At 43.6% G+C, this 15615-nt stretch overlaps 1 protein-coding gene across 2 annotated transcripts in view; it reads right to left on the bottom strand.

Moving 5' to 3' along the window:
* Positions 1 to 2739: 2739 nt before the first annotated feature.
* Positions 2740 to 15615, bottom strand: part of DRD3 (dopamine receptor D3) — a 36244-nt gene continuing 23368 nt past the window's right edge. The window contains exons 4-7 of one of the 2 annotated variants that reach the window (XM_060149339.1): positions 8714 to 8910; positions 4224 to 4359; positions 4077 to 4124; positions 2740 to 2936 (exon numbers count right to left, since the gene is read on the bottom strand). In XM_060149339.1, the coding sequence (XP_060005322.1) occupies positions 2740 to 2936; positions 4077 to 4124; positions 4224 to 4359; positions 8714 to 8910 (578 nt within the window). Of the gene's footprint in view, positions 2937 to 4076; positions 4360 to 8713; positions 8911 to 15615 lie in introns of both variants that reach the window. The other variant, XM_060149338.1, reaches the window with a different exon arrangement.

Below are 15615 nucleotides of genomic sequence, written 5' to 3'. Positions count from 1 at the left end.
GGTTTGCCCCACGAACTCTGCTCTGCTTTATTCAGGCCAACATCTCTCCAGAGTCATACTGGCTCTGAAAGTAGAGAGCTCTGAGGTCAAGCGTACTGATTCATCTTGGGAATGTAGAGTTGGAAGAGATAGAATGCAGAATCCCAGGATGAAGAGGCTGAAGTGAGTGCTTGGGGGATGTGTTTGGGATTCCCCTAGGAGGCTCTTCCTGGATCAGAAGAAAATCCCGGGAAGGAGATGTTGTCTCCTAACAGATACTATCTAGGGAGAAAAGTGCCTCTCAGTTTAACGATGGAGATGACAATACGATTTTATCCTTGTATCTGTATGGAGTTTATAGTTTTTATGGGCTTCTCAGGGAGTAGGGTAACGTAGAAAGAGCACTGAACTAGGATTCAGAGGATTTGAATACTTGTGTGTCATTATCCAACCATGGGACAGCAATTCCTGGCCTCGCTTTCCTTTTCTGTAAATGAAGGAGAGGGTAGAACCAAATACTCCCTCGGATCTGTTCCATGATTCTATAAATATAGGTTATGCATATCCCATGTGACTGGTTCAGAGGTTGAATATGGCAGGACAGTGAGAGTAATGCCTTGTGCTGGGTTCTCAGGAAAGTCTAAGGCGGAGGTAGGTGGGGCAGGGTGAGGCTCTCCCAGAGATCTTGCTCCATCTTTTTCTCCCCACCCCTTTGCCACTCTGGTGGGAGGCAGTGCACCATGGTGGTTAATTGCATGAGCTTGGGAATCAGGCAGGCACGTCCTTGAATCCCGGCTCTGCCACTTACTGACTGTGTGACCTGAGGCGAATTTCTTAACCTCCCTCTGTCTCAGTTTCCTCACCTACAAAATGATGTTTATCTTCCGAAAGTCATCATAAGGGTTGATGACCTGATGTAAAGAAATGCAACAAAATATTTGCTATCACTTTTCCTCACAAATCTATGAATACTGATGCTGTTTATATTTCTCTCTGTAAAACTCTGATTTTGACATGAAATTCTGTGGTCTTTCACCCCACTCTCCCACCCATTTGCGTTTATTTTGCTTGAAAAAACTTAGGAATCACGTACTTTGACTTCTTCTGATATTTAATTGTCTCGGTCCCTAGTTCTGCTTGTACCATAAACCTGTTGAGCTAGACGGCTCCAGGTACAAGAACTAGTGGGCAGATAGCATTGTTATCAACGATAACATTTAAAAATATTGGCATTAAAAGCTTTCAGTAGTAACATAACTGACTCACTGGGGAGGGGATATATATTTCCTCTTTATATACTTAAGGGTTAGAGGAATAAGAAGGGGCAAGGGACACCTCAGATTCCATGTAAAATTCCTGTGTATTTTGAGGTTTTAACAGCATTGCAGCAGGTATCTGTCACGCCTATGCCCTAACAGGTCTTAACAGTAAATTTATTGAAGCTCAGGATGATAACATTTCATAAATTATCTACAGATTGTATCTTGATTCTGTAATCAAGAAGAAATAGCTTCTGTAGGTGAAAAGGTAAATGTGAGGATATTCAAGTTTCTTATAAATGCAGTTTTGAATGACATTTACACATTGTTTCTATTATACCTTTAATCTCAGTTGTGAGAGGATGATGTTTAGCATCTGCATTAGGACTTTACAAAGACTGTCCATATGATGGCTTTGGACAGCTAGTCTGTCTCAGTTCTTATGTCCTCTGGCAGTTTAGGTGGGTCCCTACCACCCTTAGACAAGTAACCTGCCAAATACAGGAGCAGGCGGTGGGCTCCTTGAGCGCAGGAGCTGTCTTATTCAATGTCATATATCCAGAACCTGGGAGGTGAATGGCACCTTGTAGACACTTAATAGTTAATGGGTTTCAGGGTCTGAAAGTATTGGATCTCTGTTAAGCAGGAGATGGAGATGCCTGGGTAGGAAAATCTCACGGAGTTATGAAAACACATCTAAAGCACGCTCTGAACCACAAGATTCAACAGTGATACTGTAGTGGGCATTGCCGTTCCTTTGTCACTTAACATCCCCATCTTAAATTACTCTGGAACTGAGACTCTGAGAGTAAGGAAATGGCAACAAAGGGGCTTCTTAGCTAGAGCTAAAATACAGGGGGAGCAAGGTTTGAAAAGGAAGCCCAGGTCCCAGTGTGGGACCATGTTTCCCTCAGGGTGAGGAATTTCCCAAATCAAATGTAGCCAATCAGATTCTACAGAGAGGTGGAAGCATTGGCCTTGCTATTGTATTTCAGGATGCAACGAATGAAAGGAATGACCAAAGAGAGTGGGCCCACGAAAGTACAAGGTTGGCCTGACAGTTAATTAGAAGTTTGAAGGAAGTGAGACTGGCTGTCTGCAAGACGGTTTACTGGCTGAGATTTCAAGGACCCTTGGCAAGTTGAGAATGATGAGATCTGTTCATTTTTCCTTCGCTATAATGAATCATGCTTCTGATGAAAATTGTGTTTGTGTGTGGAGTCGTGTTCTATCATCTTCTCGCTGAATTACCGCTTATCACTTGGGGGCCTCCGAACGACTTGAAGATTGCCAGAGTGAAGTCAGAGTTTAGCTGGGGAGGTAGAACTGTCTGTTCTGGAGGAAGCAGTTCGTTACACCTGCTACTCAGGGACATCTTGCCTTCGGGAATCTTCTTCCCGCCACATGCCAGCAGACATCGCACTGTGTTTTGAGCAGGCCCTGGCCAGTGGCCCGGTGGCCTGGCAGCTAAAAGTGGGCACAGGGAGTCTTCCCTCCTCCTTCAGCAAGACAGGATCTTGAGGAAGGCTTTTCGGAACTCGATGTTGAAGGTGGTATAGATCACAGGGTTCAGGGCGCTGTTCACGTAGCCCAGCCACGTGGTGGCACTGTAGAGCTCTGGGGACACGTGGCATGCTTGGCAGTGGGTATTGAGAATGTGGGTCAAGAAGAAGGGCAGCCAGCAGACAATGAAGGTCCCTAGGTTGCAAAGGAAGAGAAAAACAGGGTCAGGGGTTTGTTTACTCCCTTTGTTGTAACGTGGAAATGAGTCACAGTTGTCTACTTTACGGCAGCTACTACGCTGGAAGTTTCACATACCCTTTTAATTTTTACACCAACCCTATGAAGCAGGTGTGATTAGTCACTTTTTTTTTTTTTTAGGTGAGAAAACTAGATGCTAACATCTTTGATTCAGCCCAAGCCTTTGCTCCTAAATCAGTTTTCTGGTTTGATCTTTAGATAGTCCTTCGCTAGTCTTTTCTACTTCTCAATTCAATTCAAATATTTATTTTATGTCTATCCATGCAAGACATGTTCCTAGGTACTGATAGGAAAAAAGACCTTAAAGATGCAATTCATATAGTTAAGGTTGTTGAGGGGATTAACATAGAGGTTCCCTGGACATGAGAAGTCCCTAAGACATGAGTAGTTTGGGGCTTGTCTGTGACAGTGAACAGGATATGTTCACCATCACTAACTCTGTATGGTACCGCAACTTATCAATTTTTAATTTCTTTATTTAAATAAATTTATATTTTTCTACTATAAAAACCAGCCCTGATTTTACACAGTATGGAAAACTGGGTAAATATGCAAAACTAGAAAGAAGTGAAATAATCACCCACCACACAAAGACAATCAATTACTTTTGACATCTGAGTGAATTAATCTTCAGTCTTTTTTTCTCTGTATTTAAAATAATCTAGATGTTATCATACCATATGACAGTAGTCTTTTGGCATCCTCACATTTTTCACTTAATATTTTAAAATAGGTAAGCAGGTAGGAAATATCCAGTATGTGCTAGATGATTTAATGAATCATTATCTTACTTATTATTTGATTTATCCATTATAATTCCAAGTGATAGACACGAAACACAGCTCAATTATGTGACTTGTTCGGTTTCATAAATTTCAGTCTAGGTGTTTTGAATTTCCACCAGAGTTAAGATTTATTCACAAACTCTTTTCATTTACATTATAAACATTTATAAATATTACAGTCGTTGGATTTCCAATTTCTGTTAACTATGGTTACCTTAGTATCCTCCACCAGCTCCATTGAACTCAACCTAATTCAACGTAATCCAACCCATCCCAACTTAACCTGACTCACCAAGCACCATGACCAGCATCTGGGTTGCCTTCTTCTCCCGCAGCGGCACTCCCCGAGGTTGCAGGGGGCCCAGCTTCAGGGATGTCGACAGCCTGCCATTACTGAGTTTTCGAACCTCTAAGCTGAGCTTAGGTGCCATGGTGGGGCTAAGGGAGTTCCGAGTCCTCCCTTCCCTTTTCAACTCTCCTTCCCCTTCTTGGAAGCCTGGTCTTCCCAAGACAGTATCTTGGCAGATGCTGTAGTAGCGCTTCAGCTCCATGTGTGTCTGACCAGGGGAGAGGGGCTGTAGGTGCAACAAGAGAGGGTCCTGACATTTCTGGGGATATTGTTTATCTTCTGAATGTTCCTGAAAGGGAAACAGAATGCAGTGAAGGAAGAAGGAGCCATCATTGTGTGAAACCTACAGAGGGTGCATCTGAGAGTGGTGGGCTCATGGGAGGTTAAGGTAAACAAAATCTGCTTCCGCCTTTACAACTCAAAAGCACCTACCACATAAAGAACATTTGAGAATCACAATAATCCCTTGAGGAGGGCAGAATAGAATTATAGTCTGGCCTTTTTAAGGTAGAATGACCTGGATACACAGAGGAAAATGTTAAATGGCACCAGTGAGATGTAAGCAGAAAAATCTGGAAAGTGGGAAACGATAAGACAAATGACTCAGTTTCTTCAACAAATAAATTGCAGTGACAACACCACCACCACTTACCAGGTATGGGTCTTATTTGAATTTTGATTCAAATAAACCAACTATAAAAAATCTGTAAGACAATTGGGGAAATTTGAACATTGACTGGATATTTAATGATAGCAGGGAATTATTATTAAATTTTTTAGTGTGATGTGGTATTGTGGTTAGGTGTTTTAGAAAAGAGCCCATATCCTTTAGAGAGTCTTAGAGAAATATGTTTGGCTGAAATGTTGTTATGTTTGAAATTTGCTTCATAACAATCCAGTGGGGGGGTGTGAATGTAGGTGGGAGTGTAGTTGAAGGAAGACGGGGCCGTGAGTTGATAACTGCTGGAGCTGGCTGATGACTACTGAAGGCTTAGTTATATTTGTCTTTCTACTTTTTTAGTTTTGAAATTTTCAATAATAAAAAGTTTAAAAAACCCAGGATTTTCATCTCAGCTTCCTACTTAGTTGATGCATCCTGGGCAAGTTAATTAAATGTCTCTGAGCCTCATTTGTAAAACAGAAAATAAATGAAAAGAAATAGGTTTGGGATGAACAGACTCTGAGAGTAGGAAACTGAAGATATGTGAAAGTTTCTGGTATTTTGGGAGGACGTGTGTGTGCCAACGTCTGAACTTCTTTCCATGTTTGAAATATCAGATGCTGTGTCAATCTTGAGTAGAAGGCAGGACTCCCCAACACCCTTACCAAAGCCATAAAAGCCAGATATTCACTTTCCCCGACCTCCCCACTGGGCAGCTAGAGCTGTGGTACCTGAACCAAGCCCAGCCAATTGGAGATTCGCACCTACAACCTTGAATTAGAGCTCATGAAGCAGGGAGACTTCAGAATTCATCTAGCGGTGGTGACAGTCAATGTTCAGTGTCCCAGGTATTTGAACCAGATTCTTCCTTAAGCATGAACAGCATCTTCTGAAGCTGTTCTTCAGCCTTCTCGTTGAGTCTGAGCTACTTGATATCCTTCCAGTAAATTCCTTTTTTATGTAAGTTAGTCAGCATCAACAACCAAGAACTTTCACTAGTCTCTCCTTAGTTCAAGGAATCATAGTTTTCTAGACACACAGGGCTGGTACACTGTACAAACTTAGAAACATTGTTGGATAAATGAATGAATGTAAGTGGGCTTCAAGATTATTTAGTGTTTTAAAAACTGTGCTCCACAGAGGTGTTTGTAGGAATTCTATCATAAGATAGTTTTTTTTTAATTTGGTTTTCATTTTGATGGAATTTTCTAATAATTAATGTAAGTATACCATGTTTTACCTGAATGACCATTTGTAACCAAGATTATATTTTATGATTGAGCTGGCATCTAGTGATCTTCTAAAAGATGCATTATTTCTGAAACTAAAGGACTAGGGACAAATTTTTGAGAGTGCTTATGAAATCTCGGATTTGGGACTTCCCTGGTGGCACAGAACTTAAGAATTCACCTGCCAATGCAGGGGACATGGGTTTGATCCCTGGTCCAGGAAGATCCCATTTGCCGCGGAGCAACTAAGCCCGTGCGCCACAACTACTGAGCCTGCACTCTAGGACCCGCGTGCCGCAACTACTGAGCCTGCGTGCTGCAACGACTGAAGCCTGTGCGTTGAGGGCCCATGCTCCACAACAAGAGACGCCACTGCAATGAGAAGCCCATGCACCACAGCGAAGAGTAGGCCCCGCTCGCTGCAGCTAGAGAAAGCTCACACAGCAACAAAGACCCAGCATAGCCAAAAAAAAAAAAAAAATTTATGAAATCTCCTATTTGAGAACACTGATCTAGTACAGCTTGTCTCCATTTCACAGATTTGGAAATTCAGTCATGTAGAAGGAAAGTGATTCTTCCAAGATTCTATATTGATGAGTGTACTTTTCAGCTCTCTCTGCAAACTTTTATCACCAGCTCCATGACTGACATGAAGAAACATTGGATTGCGTTGGATCTGCCTGGCAGAGCCCTCCATTCCCAGATGGCAGGACAGAACCTAATTCTCCACACTCCAGGCAACGCTAGCTTCTTGACTCTTCCATCTCTCCTCCGTAGTCAACGCTTTTCCTTCTTTTGGCCTTGGAGCCTTCTTGGACTTTAAATCTCTCATCTATTAAAAAAAATCATTTACAGCAAGAGTCTGTAACAGCTACATCCGGCCCGTGTAAAAGTGGTTAATTAACTATACGGAGATTAGACAAAGCTTAGACGTTCATCGTTATGGGTTTTTGAAGCTTCATTCCTAATATTTACTTGGCTGTGGAGCTCAGGGAGAGGAACACTGGTCTTTTATCTAACACCTTCAGGCTCCATGCAGCACTTGGCTTTCTTGGGGCTGGTTTGAATTGGAAGGATAAGAATCAGGGTGACTATGAAATTGTCTCGTTTTTCCCCATATTTAATGGCAAATACGGCACCTGAAGGTTTCCCATTAGTGTCCCTTTTCGGCGTTTCTTGGATCTGCCCATGTCTGTTTCAGCAATGCCCTGTTTCCTCTAATGCAGGTTGTTCTGGATGGTATCTTCACAACACATCCAAGAGTCATTGGCTCTGGTCATTGGGATCTACCTCAACAGTCCTATGCTTTTGGAATATTATTTGATAATGCCTATTCTGAAGCTCAAACCAGGCAGAGTCTCAGATCTGTTATTTATTACAGATGCAAGTGTGAGCTTGGCGCTAAATTTGATTTTGGGGTGGAAGCGGAATTAAGTCAAGCCAATGTCTTGAGAAAGGGTCTCTTATTCTTTTCCTACAGTCAAAGGCATGGCTTACTCACCATTTTTCCCCATGGCATCTGATGGAAATCTGGCCCTTATTGAAAAACTCACATAGGGTGCAACAGTAGCCAGGAAGACTAGGGTGGGTTGAAGGAGAAACAGTTGTGGGTTAAGCTCTATATAGTTGGACCATATAGGTGACAATGCTTTGAATACAGTGTGTTCATATCCTCCGTCTTGGGTCCTGACCTCCTATTTCACAGGGGCCAATATTTTTGCTCTATGCAGTCTTAGGACTTTGAGTTTGAGGTTCTGATTCTCATTCAAGTCATTATAGGTTGATCTAGACATCCAGTGTGTACCTTCCTTCAACATCAAACTCAATTCTTACTCTATGAAGCCTTTCCGGAGCATACTGACCTTTATCTTTTTATAACCTCTCCAGCATTTAATATTTAGATGCTTAGTTGTCTTCATCTCACATTTGGCAAACGTCCCAGTCAGTGTTGGGCTGCTCATTAATTTTGGGTGGAGGTGTGTTTTATTGGCTTGTCTAAGATTCTAAGCTACATGAAGGCAGAGGCTGTATAATATTCCTGCCGTCTCTTCCCTAGAAGATTGCAAGTGATTGGTATTCATCCATTCATGCTTCAAGTACACCTTGAAGCATGTGCCAGACACTGGAATGAGCAGAATTCACAGCCCAAGCAATCAGAAGATTTCAGTGACCTTCCTTTTCAGAGCCTTGAAAGACCTAGTAAAATGTGTCATTAGCATCTCCCATTCCCTCAGCTGGTTAGTGCCTCAACACAGAGGCAGATCTAGAAAGGACAAGAAGTTTCAGTGGACCCCCCAGTGATTCCTGATGTAATGATCTGGCCAAAAAGTCATTCCTGGAAACCCGGCATCAGCGAATGGTAAAGCTACCACACTAAAACTTCATACCTGTGTGACATCTGAACAGCTGGCCATTTAGGGACAATGAAAGACTTTGAAGGGGAGCAGAAGAAGCCCAGAAGCTATCCTATCATCTTGCTAAGTCAAGCGTGCTCTAGGGAAGACTATCAGTGCACTTTTGAGATTGGATTTCCTACCTTTAAAGCCTAGCCAATATCTGCAGATTAAAAGGTGGGTATCAGATGTGGGTCCTCGATGTGGCAGAACAGGCAAAAGCATGCACTGCTGGACACAAGGCTGGAGGCCACGGGGCTGGGTGTTGTCTTCCTTCTGCCCCTCCAGGGTGCTTACCTGTTGGGGGAAGCCGGGCCTGATGCTGATGCACTGACTGTTCTGTCGAGTGAGGATCCGTTTCCGTCTCCTCTGTCTCAACACCACGTAGATCCTGGCATAGACGAGGACAGTCACTCCAAAGGGCAGGTAGAAGGACACCACTGAAGAGTAGAGGACAAAGTCAGGGTTGGAGATGGAGCAGATGCTGGGGTCTCCTGTGAGTGAGAGAAGGGGAGAGAGCAAAGTAGTTGGCCAAGGATGGGACCTCGGTGGGGAGCACAAAATATGACCTCACATCATGTGTGGTGTCTCCACCATCGAATCCACAGTGGAGCTTCGAGAAGCACTGGCCTGTCCCACCTACCCCCTCATCATGTCCTGGTCTATGTGCTGCCTCCTCCGTGGAGGCTTCCTTGCTTGATTTTCTCAGTCAGGAGCGACTCTTACTTCCTTTGTGCCCCACAGCCCTTTACTGTGCAGTTAGCACACATGGCCTGATTGTTAACTCGTGAGGGTGCCGTGTCAGACACCTACGTCGTCCTCTCGCTGAGAGTAGGAGGTCTAATTCATCCCGATGTCACGCACAGTTCACTAAAAAGAAAATTTACTGATGATCACATGCCAGACACTGCTCTACAATGGGGCTGCAAAGATGAATAAGACACAGTGTCCTCCCTTGAAGGAGCTCCCAGTCTAGACAGACAGACGATCCCTTCCGTATGCTGCGCTAAGCGTCACAGAGGAACGTGGCCTGGGAGGCGGGGGTCGGGGGGTGTCACAGAGCAACAGAGCAGAGGCTCCCAGGAGGGGGGGCGGCCCCCAGAAAAGGGCCTGCCTGTGTGGAGGCATCAGAGGATTGTTGCATGCAATGAAAGAAAGGAGGAAGGCTTCTTTGCTGAGAATGCCAGGTCCCCGGTTTTGAATCTGAGTTGTCGGGCAGGTGGTGGCTGAATACAGGCAAGTCTACTTCTCGGCGAATCCCAGTACTGCTCAGGGTTGAGATGGGAAACAGGCCAGTAAACCCACTGTCATCGTGGGCAATGTGAATCGAGGCACATCCTTGCTTTATGTCCTGAAACGCTCCTGCCCTTCCTCCTTAGGGGGCCCTGCAACTTTGTCTTCTTCACTAGCAGATGTTGAGATCCCTCCAGTAGCCAGAGTAAGGCCTACAACTTGCCCCATCTTGAAAAAGAAAGTGGAAGGAAACTAATATCTTCCAGGTGATTCCAAGGGCTTTAGACACATTATCTTACCTAATAAATGTGCAACATGATGTTGGCAGGTACCATTACTGTCTCTATTCTCAGATGAGCAGACTAAGGCTCAGAGCTATTCAGTAAGTGACCTAACAACACACAGCCTGGATGTGTTCCTCCAGTCGTTTTGACCCCAAAACCAATGTTCTTTCTATGATTTTGACTCTCCACCTCCCTCTACTATTGGGGCACGACAAATTTGTACTTTGTCCTGTCAGCAACAGGTGTTGGCACATCCAGCCAATCTTAATAAAGGGATGGGCATTCTCCAGCCCAAACTCTGGCCTCGGAAGATGCAGCCTCAGGTGTGAACTGGTGGGGAGAGGGCCGTGGCCACATGGGCCCCTTATTCTGCTTCTTGGTCTACGGAGGTAGGTAGAGGCCAGGCAGCCTGAAGTGGGAGACCCAGGTCTCCATTTACTAACTGTGTGACCTTGGGCATGTTACTTAACTGTGCCAAGCCTCAGTTTCATGGTCTGTAAAAGAAGGACAAAAATATTGTCTCATGTAGTGGTTGTGAGACGAAATGGTAACTATTATTATCATTTATTCTTTACTATTATTTATTATATACTTCCTCCGAGCTCTTTGAACTTGAAAGGGAAGGTATCACTTGGAATGAAAATTTGGAGAAGGACTTATAGGGAACAATATTTGTGGGGGAGAGAAGGGAGCAACAGCTAAGAATTAAAACAAAATGAACAAGAAAGCATGTATTCAGTGCTCAGTCAGGCCTTTTAATGACGGCACTGCCACCAGAATCTTTATGAGCTACTCCCAATTCTCTGATTCTCTTGGTAGCGGGGTAAAATTCAGGTAAAATTCATGTCATCTCACCAAAGCCTATATCATCATCTTTTAGGAAATGGCTCATAAAACTCTGAACAGTGGTCACCAAAATGGCATCTTCTGGTCTTCTAGGGGAGTGGGGTTGGGAGTAAGGATAGGGTGGCAGCTGGCGGTCTTTCTGAATCTGTAAGGAGCCACGCTGGCAGTGACCACCCCTCCCCTGCCGTCAGCTCCCCTGCTGTCAGCGTCTGACTATGATTGAAATGCCCCCTCTAATGAGGAGGTACCTCAGCACATTTTGTAGTGAGAGGGGGTCAGAGGGGTGGCAGGGTCACTTTCCGCCTATTCGTCTTGTCACCATCCTTGGTGTGCTAGATAGTCCCCATGCGTCTGCAGATATACCATCTACCCTTCTCTATCCTCCTCTGGGCTTTGGGAGGCTGACCTCTATATTTTATATATTAACTACTACATTTAAAAAGCCAGGAGCCAGAGTGGGTATAGTATGCTTCCATCTGTGTAAACATGGACACACACACACACTCCCATGTGTCCATGCACGGGTGTGTGTATGCACTTGCTTCAAGCGTGGCATGCGGGATCTTAGTTCCCTGACCAGGGATTGAACCCGTGCGTCCTGCAGTGGAAGCTCGGAGTCTTAACCACTGGATCTCCAGGGAAGTCCCGAGCATTATCTTTTAAGGATATGGGTGTTCACTTCTAGGGAGGGGACAGGGGGACTGGCAATCTAGGGTAGAAGGGAGACGTACAGGTAAGTCTGTATATATACCTCATTATACCTTATGTTTTATCATGTGCAAGTATTTATTTTTCCATTAAAAGCATTGAAATATTGAAACGTTGAAATATTGAAAGGATATGTATGAGAAACAGAGTGAAGAGAGAGCACATAGCTATTTCGAAATGGCTGATCAATGATCTTCAGTATACAGTCCCTGAACCTGCATTGTCATCCCTTCCTTCCTTCCCTACCTAAGAAACTGCTGCCTGTCCTTAGAGTTTTGCAGCCTCTCCCAGAATTTCTCCACGTTATGCGCCCCGTGAGGCCTGTCAGCAGGCAGAGTGATGCTGGAGGCGGTTGGGCAGTGAGTGGGGCCCTGCCCTAGCCTCCGCCAGGCCTGGCCTGGGTGTGTGTCCTGTGGGCAGTGCAGAGTGAAACACCACACACGGCAATTCTGAAAGCTTCTCTCTGCTGAGTCCTGAGGAGATGGTGAGGGCAGTGAGGCCCCCAGGAGCTAGGCTTCCCCAGGAGATGAGGTGCTTTGTCTTGATTATTTAACTGAAAGGGTAGTGTGCTGTCAGCATAACAGTTATTGAATGAACGAATACATGAATGATGAATAAATGAGCAAACTGTACAGATGAACATTTTCCATAAGCGCATCAGCGGTCACTAGCTGGAGCAGAATAGGGAAGGCCAGGAGGCTACCCCCCATCCTCCGAGACTGGGATGTTTACCCCAACTAATCTCAACAGCTAAGGAGGAAAGAATGATGATGAGGACTCATCCACTGACTCATTCAACACAAGTTTACAGAGCACCCGCTGTATTCAAGGTGCTGTGCCCGGTGATACACTAAATACCTTTCGTGGGCTAGCCTGGGAACTTGAGTCCCACAGTCATGTGAATGGCAAAGTCAAAAGCAAGTTGCGTTGAGAGATTCATGAACTTCTAGCTCATTGAAGGATTTGTCCTCAATTTGTTTCCAAAGACAGGAGATCTTAATGAATTTGATCGAGGATGAGCCTAGTATTCTCTTTGTTCTTCTCAACCAAGTCCCCCTACCCACAGATGCAGGGTTCTGAAAGCCAGGTGAGGCGTTCTATTGCTAAAATCTAAATAGCCCGCCGCCTCCATTTCTTTGTTTCAGAGGAAAATTAAGTCAGTTGGTAGGACTTTCTCAACTTTAAGTTCTTCTGCCCTTGAAAGTTTCTTAAACCCTGGTCACCAGCTATTGCTTATCCATTCTGGAATTTTTAATAACCCAATAGTTATCTGATTTAACAGAAATTTAAATACTAGTTATTTTTCTTATCTGTAAAATAAAAGGGTCAGGGATCTTTCAGGTTTCCTCTAGTACTAACACTCCATCCTCTGCTGCCATCAGGGGCTGTTGATGATGTGATATTTGGCTCCTGACTGCTGGGTCTCTGCTGGGACCTGGGGCAACACGGGTCAGCCAGGCCCCACAGTCCTGGAACTCTCTGTGACCCAAGATGCTGCTTTATGTGTGCATCTAGACATGGATGTCACTCTTTTTCGGGCAATGAGAGCAATTCCAAGATAGAAGAACCTGAAGTTCAACTTTCCTCCACGTTACGTTCTCTGACAATTCAGAGTCCCACGTGGCAGCCCATTTCCTTAAAAGAAGAGCCCTGCCAGAAAGTTCTGTTTTGTGTTGCACCTCATGGAAGTCCAGCCACTGCCAATACCAGGTGTTGTTGGCAGTATCCTGCCCTTTTCTCCTTCTCACAGGAGGAGTAGAAAAAAATGGCCGAGAGAAGTCATTTATATTGGGCTTTTGAATGAACTTGGGAAATTCCTTAGAGCTGTAAGAGGTGCTGGAGAAACCCACATCTATCAAGATAATGAAGCTTTGCTGTGAAGGTCAGACTGAGGCAGAGAAGGCCAGTGGGGCTTCTCTGCCTTGAGTCCTGCTTACGAATTCCCTGAGAGCAGAGCAAGGACTACCACTGTTTAGATATCCCTTGGAGCAGGGGCATAGTTAAACTTTGAGGCACAGGAACATTTTCTAATACATAATAATAATAACAACAATAACACTAGCTAGTATTTACTGGGCTTTTACAATGGACCTGACACGAGCACAATACATGAATACGTGGAGAGCCTACTGCAGCCTAATTAATAAATTTAAAAGTAAGAGACAGAGAGAGAGATGAGAAAGAAGTGAGCCTATACGTGGTAAGTCATGAGCCTTTTTTGCCTTCTCAATTCTATATTTGAAAATCCTTTTGGAAAGATTTTTCTGAGTTTTGTTTCTGAAACAATAATGATCTCACTGGTGGCAACAACACTGCGTTAGGTCCTCATTCTTCTTCACTTTATATGTTGACTTTAACTGGGAACTCTGTCTAACGTCAGATTTTGACTAAGTGTTACCAGGTGTGTGTGTGTGTGTGTGTGTGTGTGTGTGTGTGTGTGTGTGTGTGCGCCCGCGCGTGCACATGAGAAAGACTGCCCCTGCCAGCCTCTAAGAATGAGGAAGAGGAATCACTCGGCCCAGCAAAAGTTGGTGGGGCTTTGCTGCTGGCCGGGTTAAGGATTGCCTTGGTCTAGCAGTGGTAGGAAGTGGCCCATACTACAAATTCCAACTTAGAAGGCATTTTCTCATAGAAACATGGATATAGAAGGTGGCTTAGTTATCGGACTAACCCCCAAAGCACGTTTAGACTCATTGAAATGGTATTTGAGCGCCAGAGTCAGCTTCTACAGTCGTGTTAGAGAATGTCGCCTTGGTGCATGTGCGTGCACACGCATGTTTGTGTTTATAACGTGACATTGGTGACCGATAATGGGAAGCATTAAAGAGTAATGCAAAGACAATAACAACATATTTTAGGAACACCCTGAGTTAACCAGGCACATCTTGGTTGGATAACTTGGCTACTTAACCTCTAATGCAGCAGAGAAACAAGCCTAACCTTGAGCAGGTGATATGTGTTTGGCACATCTATGTATGTTATCCCAATTTAATCCTCACTTACTTGTAAAAGAACTCTGTGAAGGAGGTAGAGTGGAGTTATAACATATGTAGGCTTAGATTCTAGAGTCAATGAAAATTATAGGGAGTCAAAATTCACCCTGAATCATATATAAAGATACGCATGGTTTGATTACAACCCTGAACAGTAATAAGTAAAGACATATGACACATGCAGTAATATGTCATCTATTATAAAGAGTTCAACCTAACATATAATTTTAGAGATGAAGTTGCTGGACTTACTTGTAGGAGGCCATATATAAAAATAAATATTGAAAACTTCCTAACTAAATACATAGACCTAGTCCACATACTTGATTTTGTTCAAGTTTATGCTGTGCTATATTGTTATCCCAAATTTATCAACAAGGAAGCTTAACTTAGAAAAGTTAAGTAACTTGTTCAAGCAGACGCAGCTGTTAAGCAGCCGAACTGGAGTTTGAATCTAGATTTTTCTGACTCCAGAGCCTCTGTCTTCCTAAATGTATTTTGACTTCTAAATAATTGACCAGCAAATGACTCTTTGAAGACTATATATAAGTTAAGATTTTCCTGTATTTATATGTAATGTGTTACATATAATATATCTGTATATACATAAGTACACAGCTACGTGACTTGTACATATATACCAGCAATTCATGAACCTGGAACATAGTAGGAATTGAATGAATCAATTCGAATGGAGAATATAAGAAATCCAGATGAACACTAGAACATGAGTCAATCAGTTCTGTCTTAGTGAACACTCTGTTTATTTTCAATACCTGTAACTATACTATATGTGCTAATACTTTCCATTCAACACATGAAATTCTTGAGGCTGAAAGATGGTCATGGAACAGACACTGAAGGCACTGTGAGGTGTCAGTTTGGATTGGTGTCATATCTAAAATCCCAGACAACTAAGATATACACATTGTTCATCCATTTGTCCGTCCACCCATCCATCCATCCAATAGAAGATGTACCATGTGCCAAGCACCATGGCCAAAATTTTTGTATATTAAAAAATATAAAATACATCCTCCAGTAATTTAGGAATTCATCCTAGTTCCCAAACACCAGAAATGATTTTTATTGAATAAAAATTAGAACTGTATACCCTACTCCAGGGCTTTCATGA

This window comes from Lagenorhynchus albirostris, chromosome 5, assembly GCF_949774975.1.
Source record: "Lagenorhynchus albirostris chromosome 5, mLagAlb1.1, whole genome shotgun sequence".
Classification (NCBI taxonomy): Eukaryota; Metazoa; Chordata; class Mammalia; order Artiodactyla; family Delphinidae; genus Lagenorhynchus; species Lagenorhynchus albirostris.
This window is presented reverse-complemented; position numbering and strand designations above follow the sequence as displayed.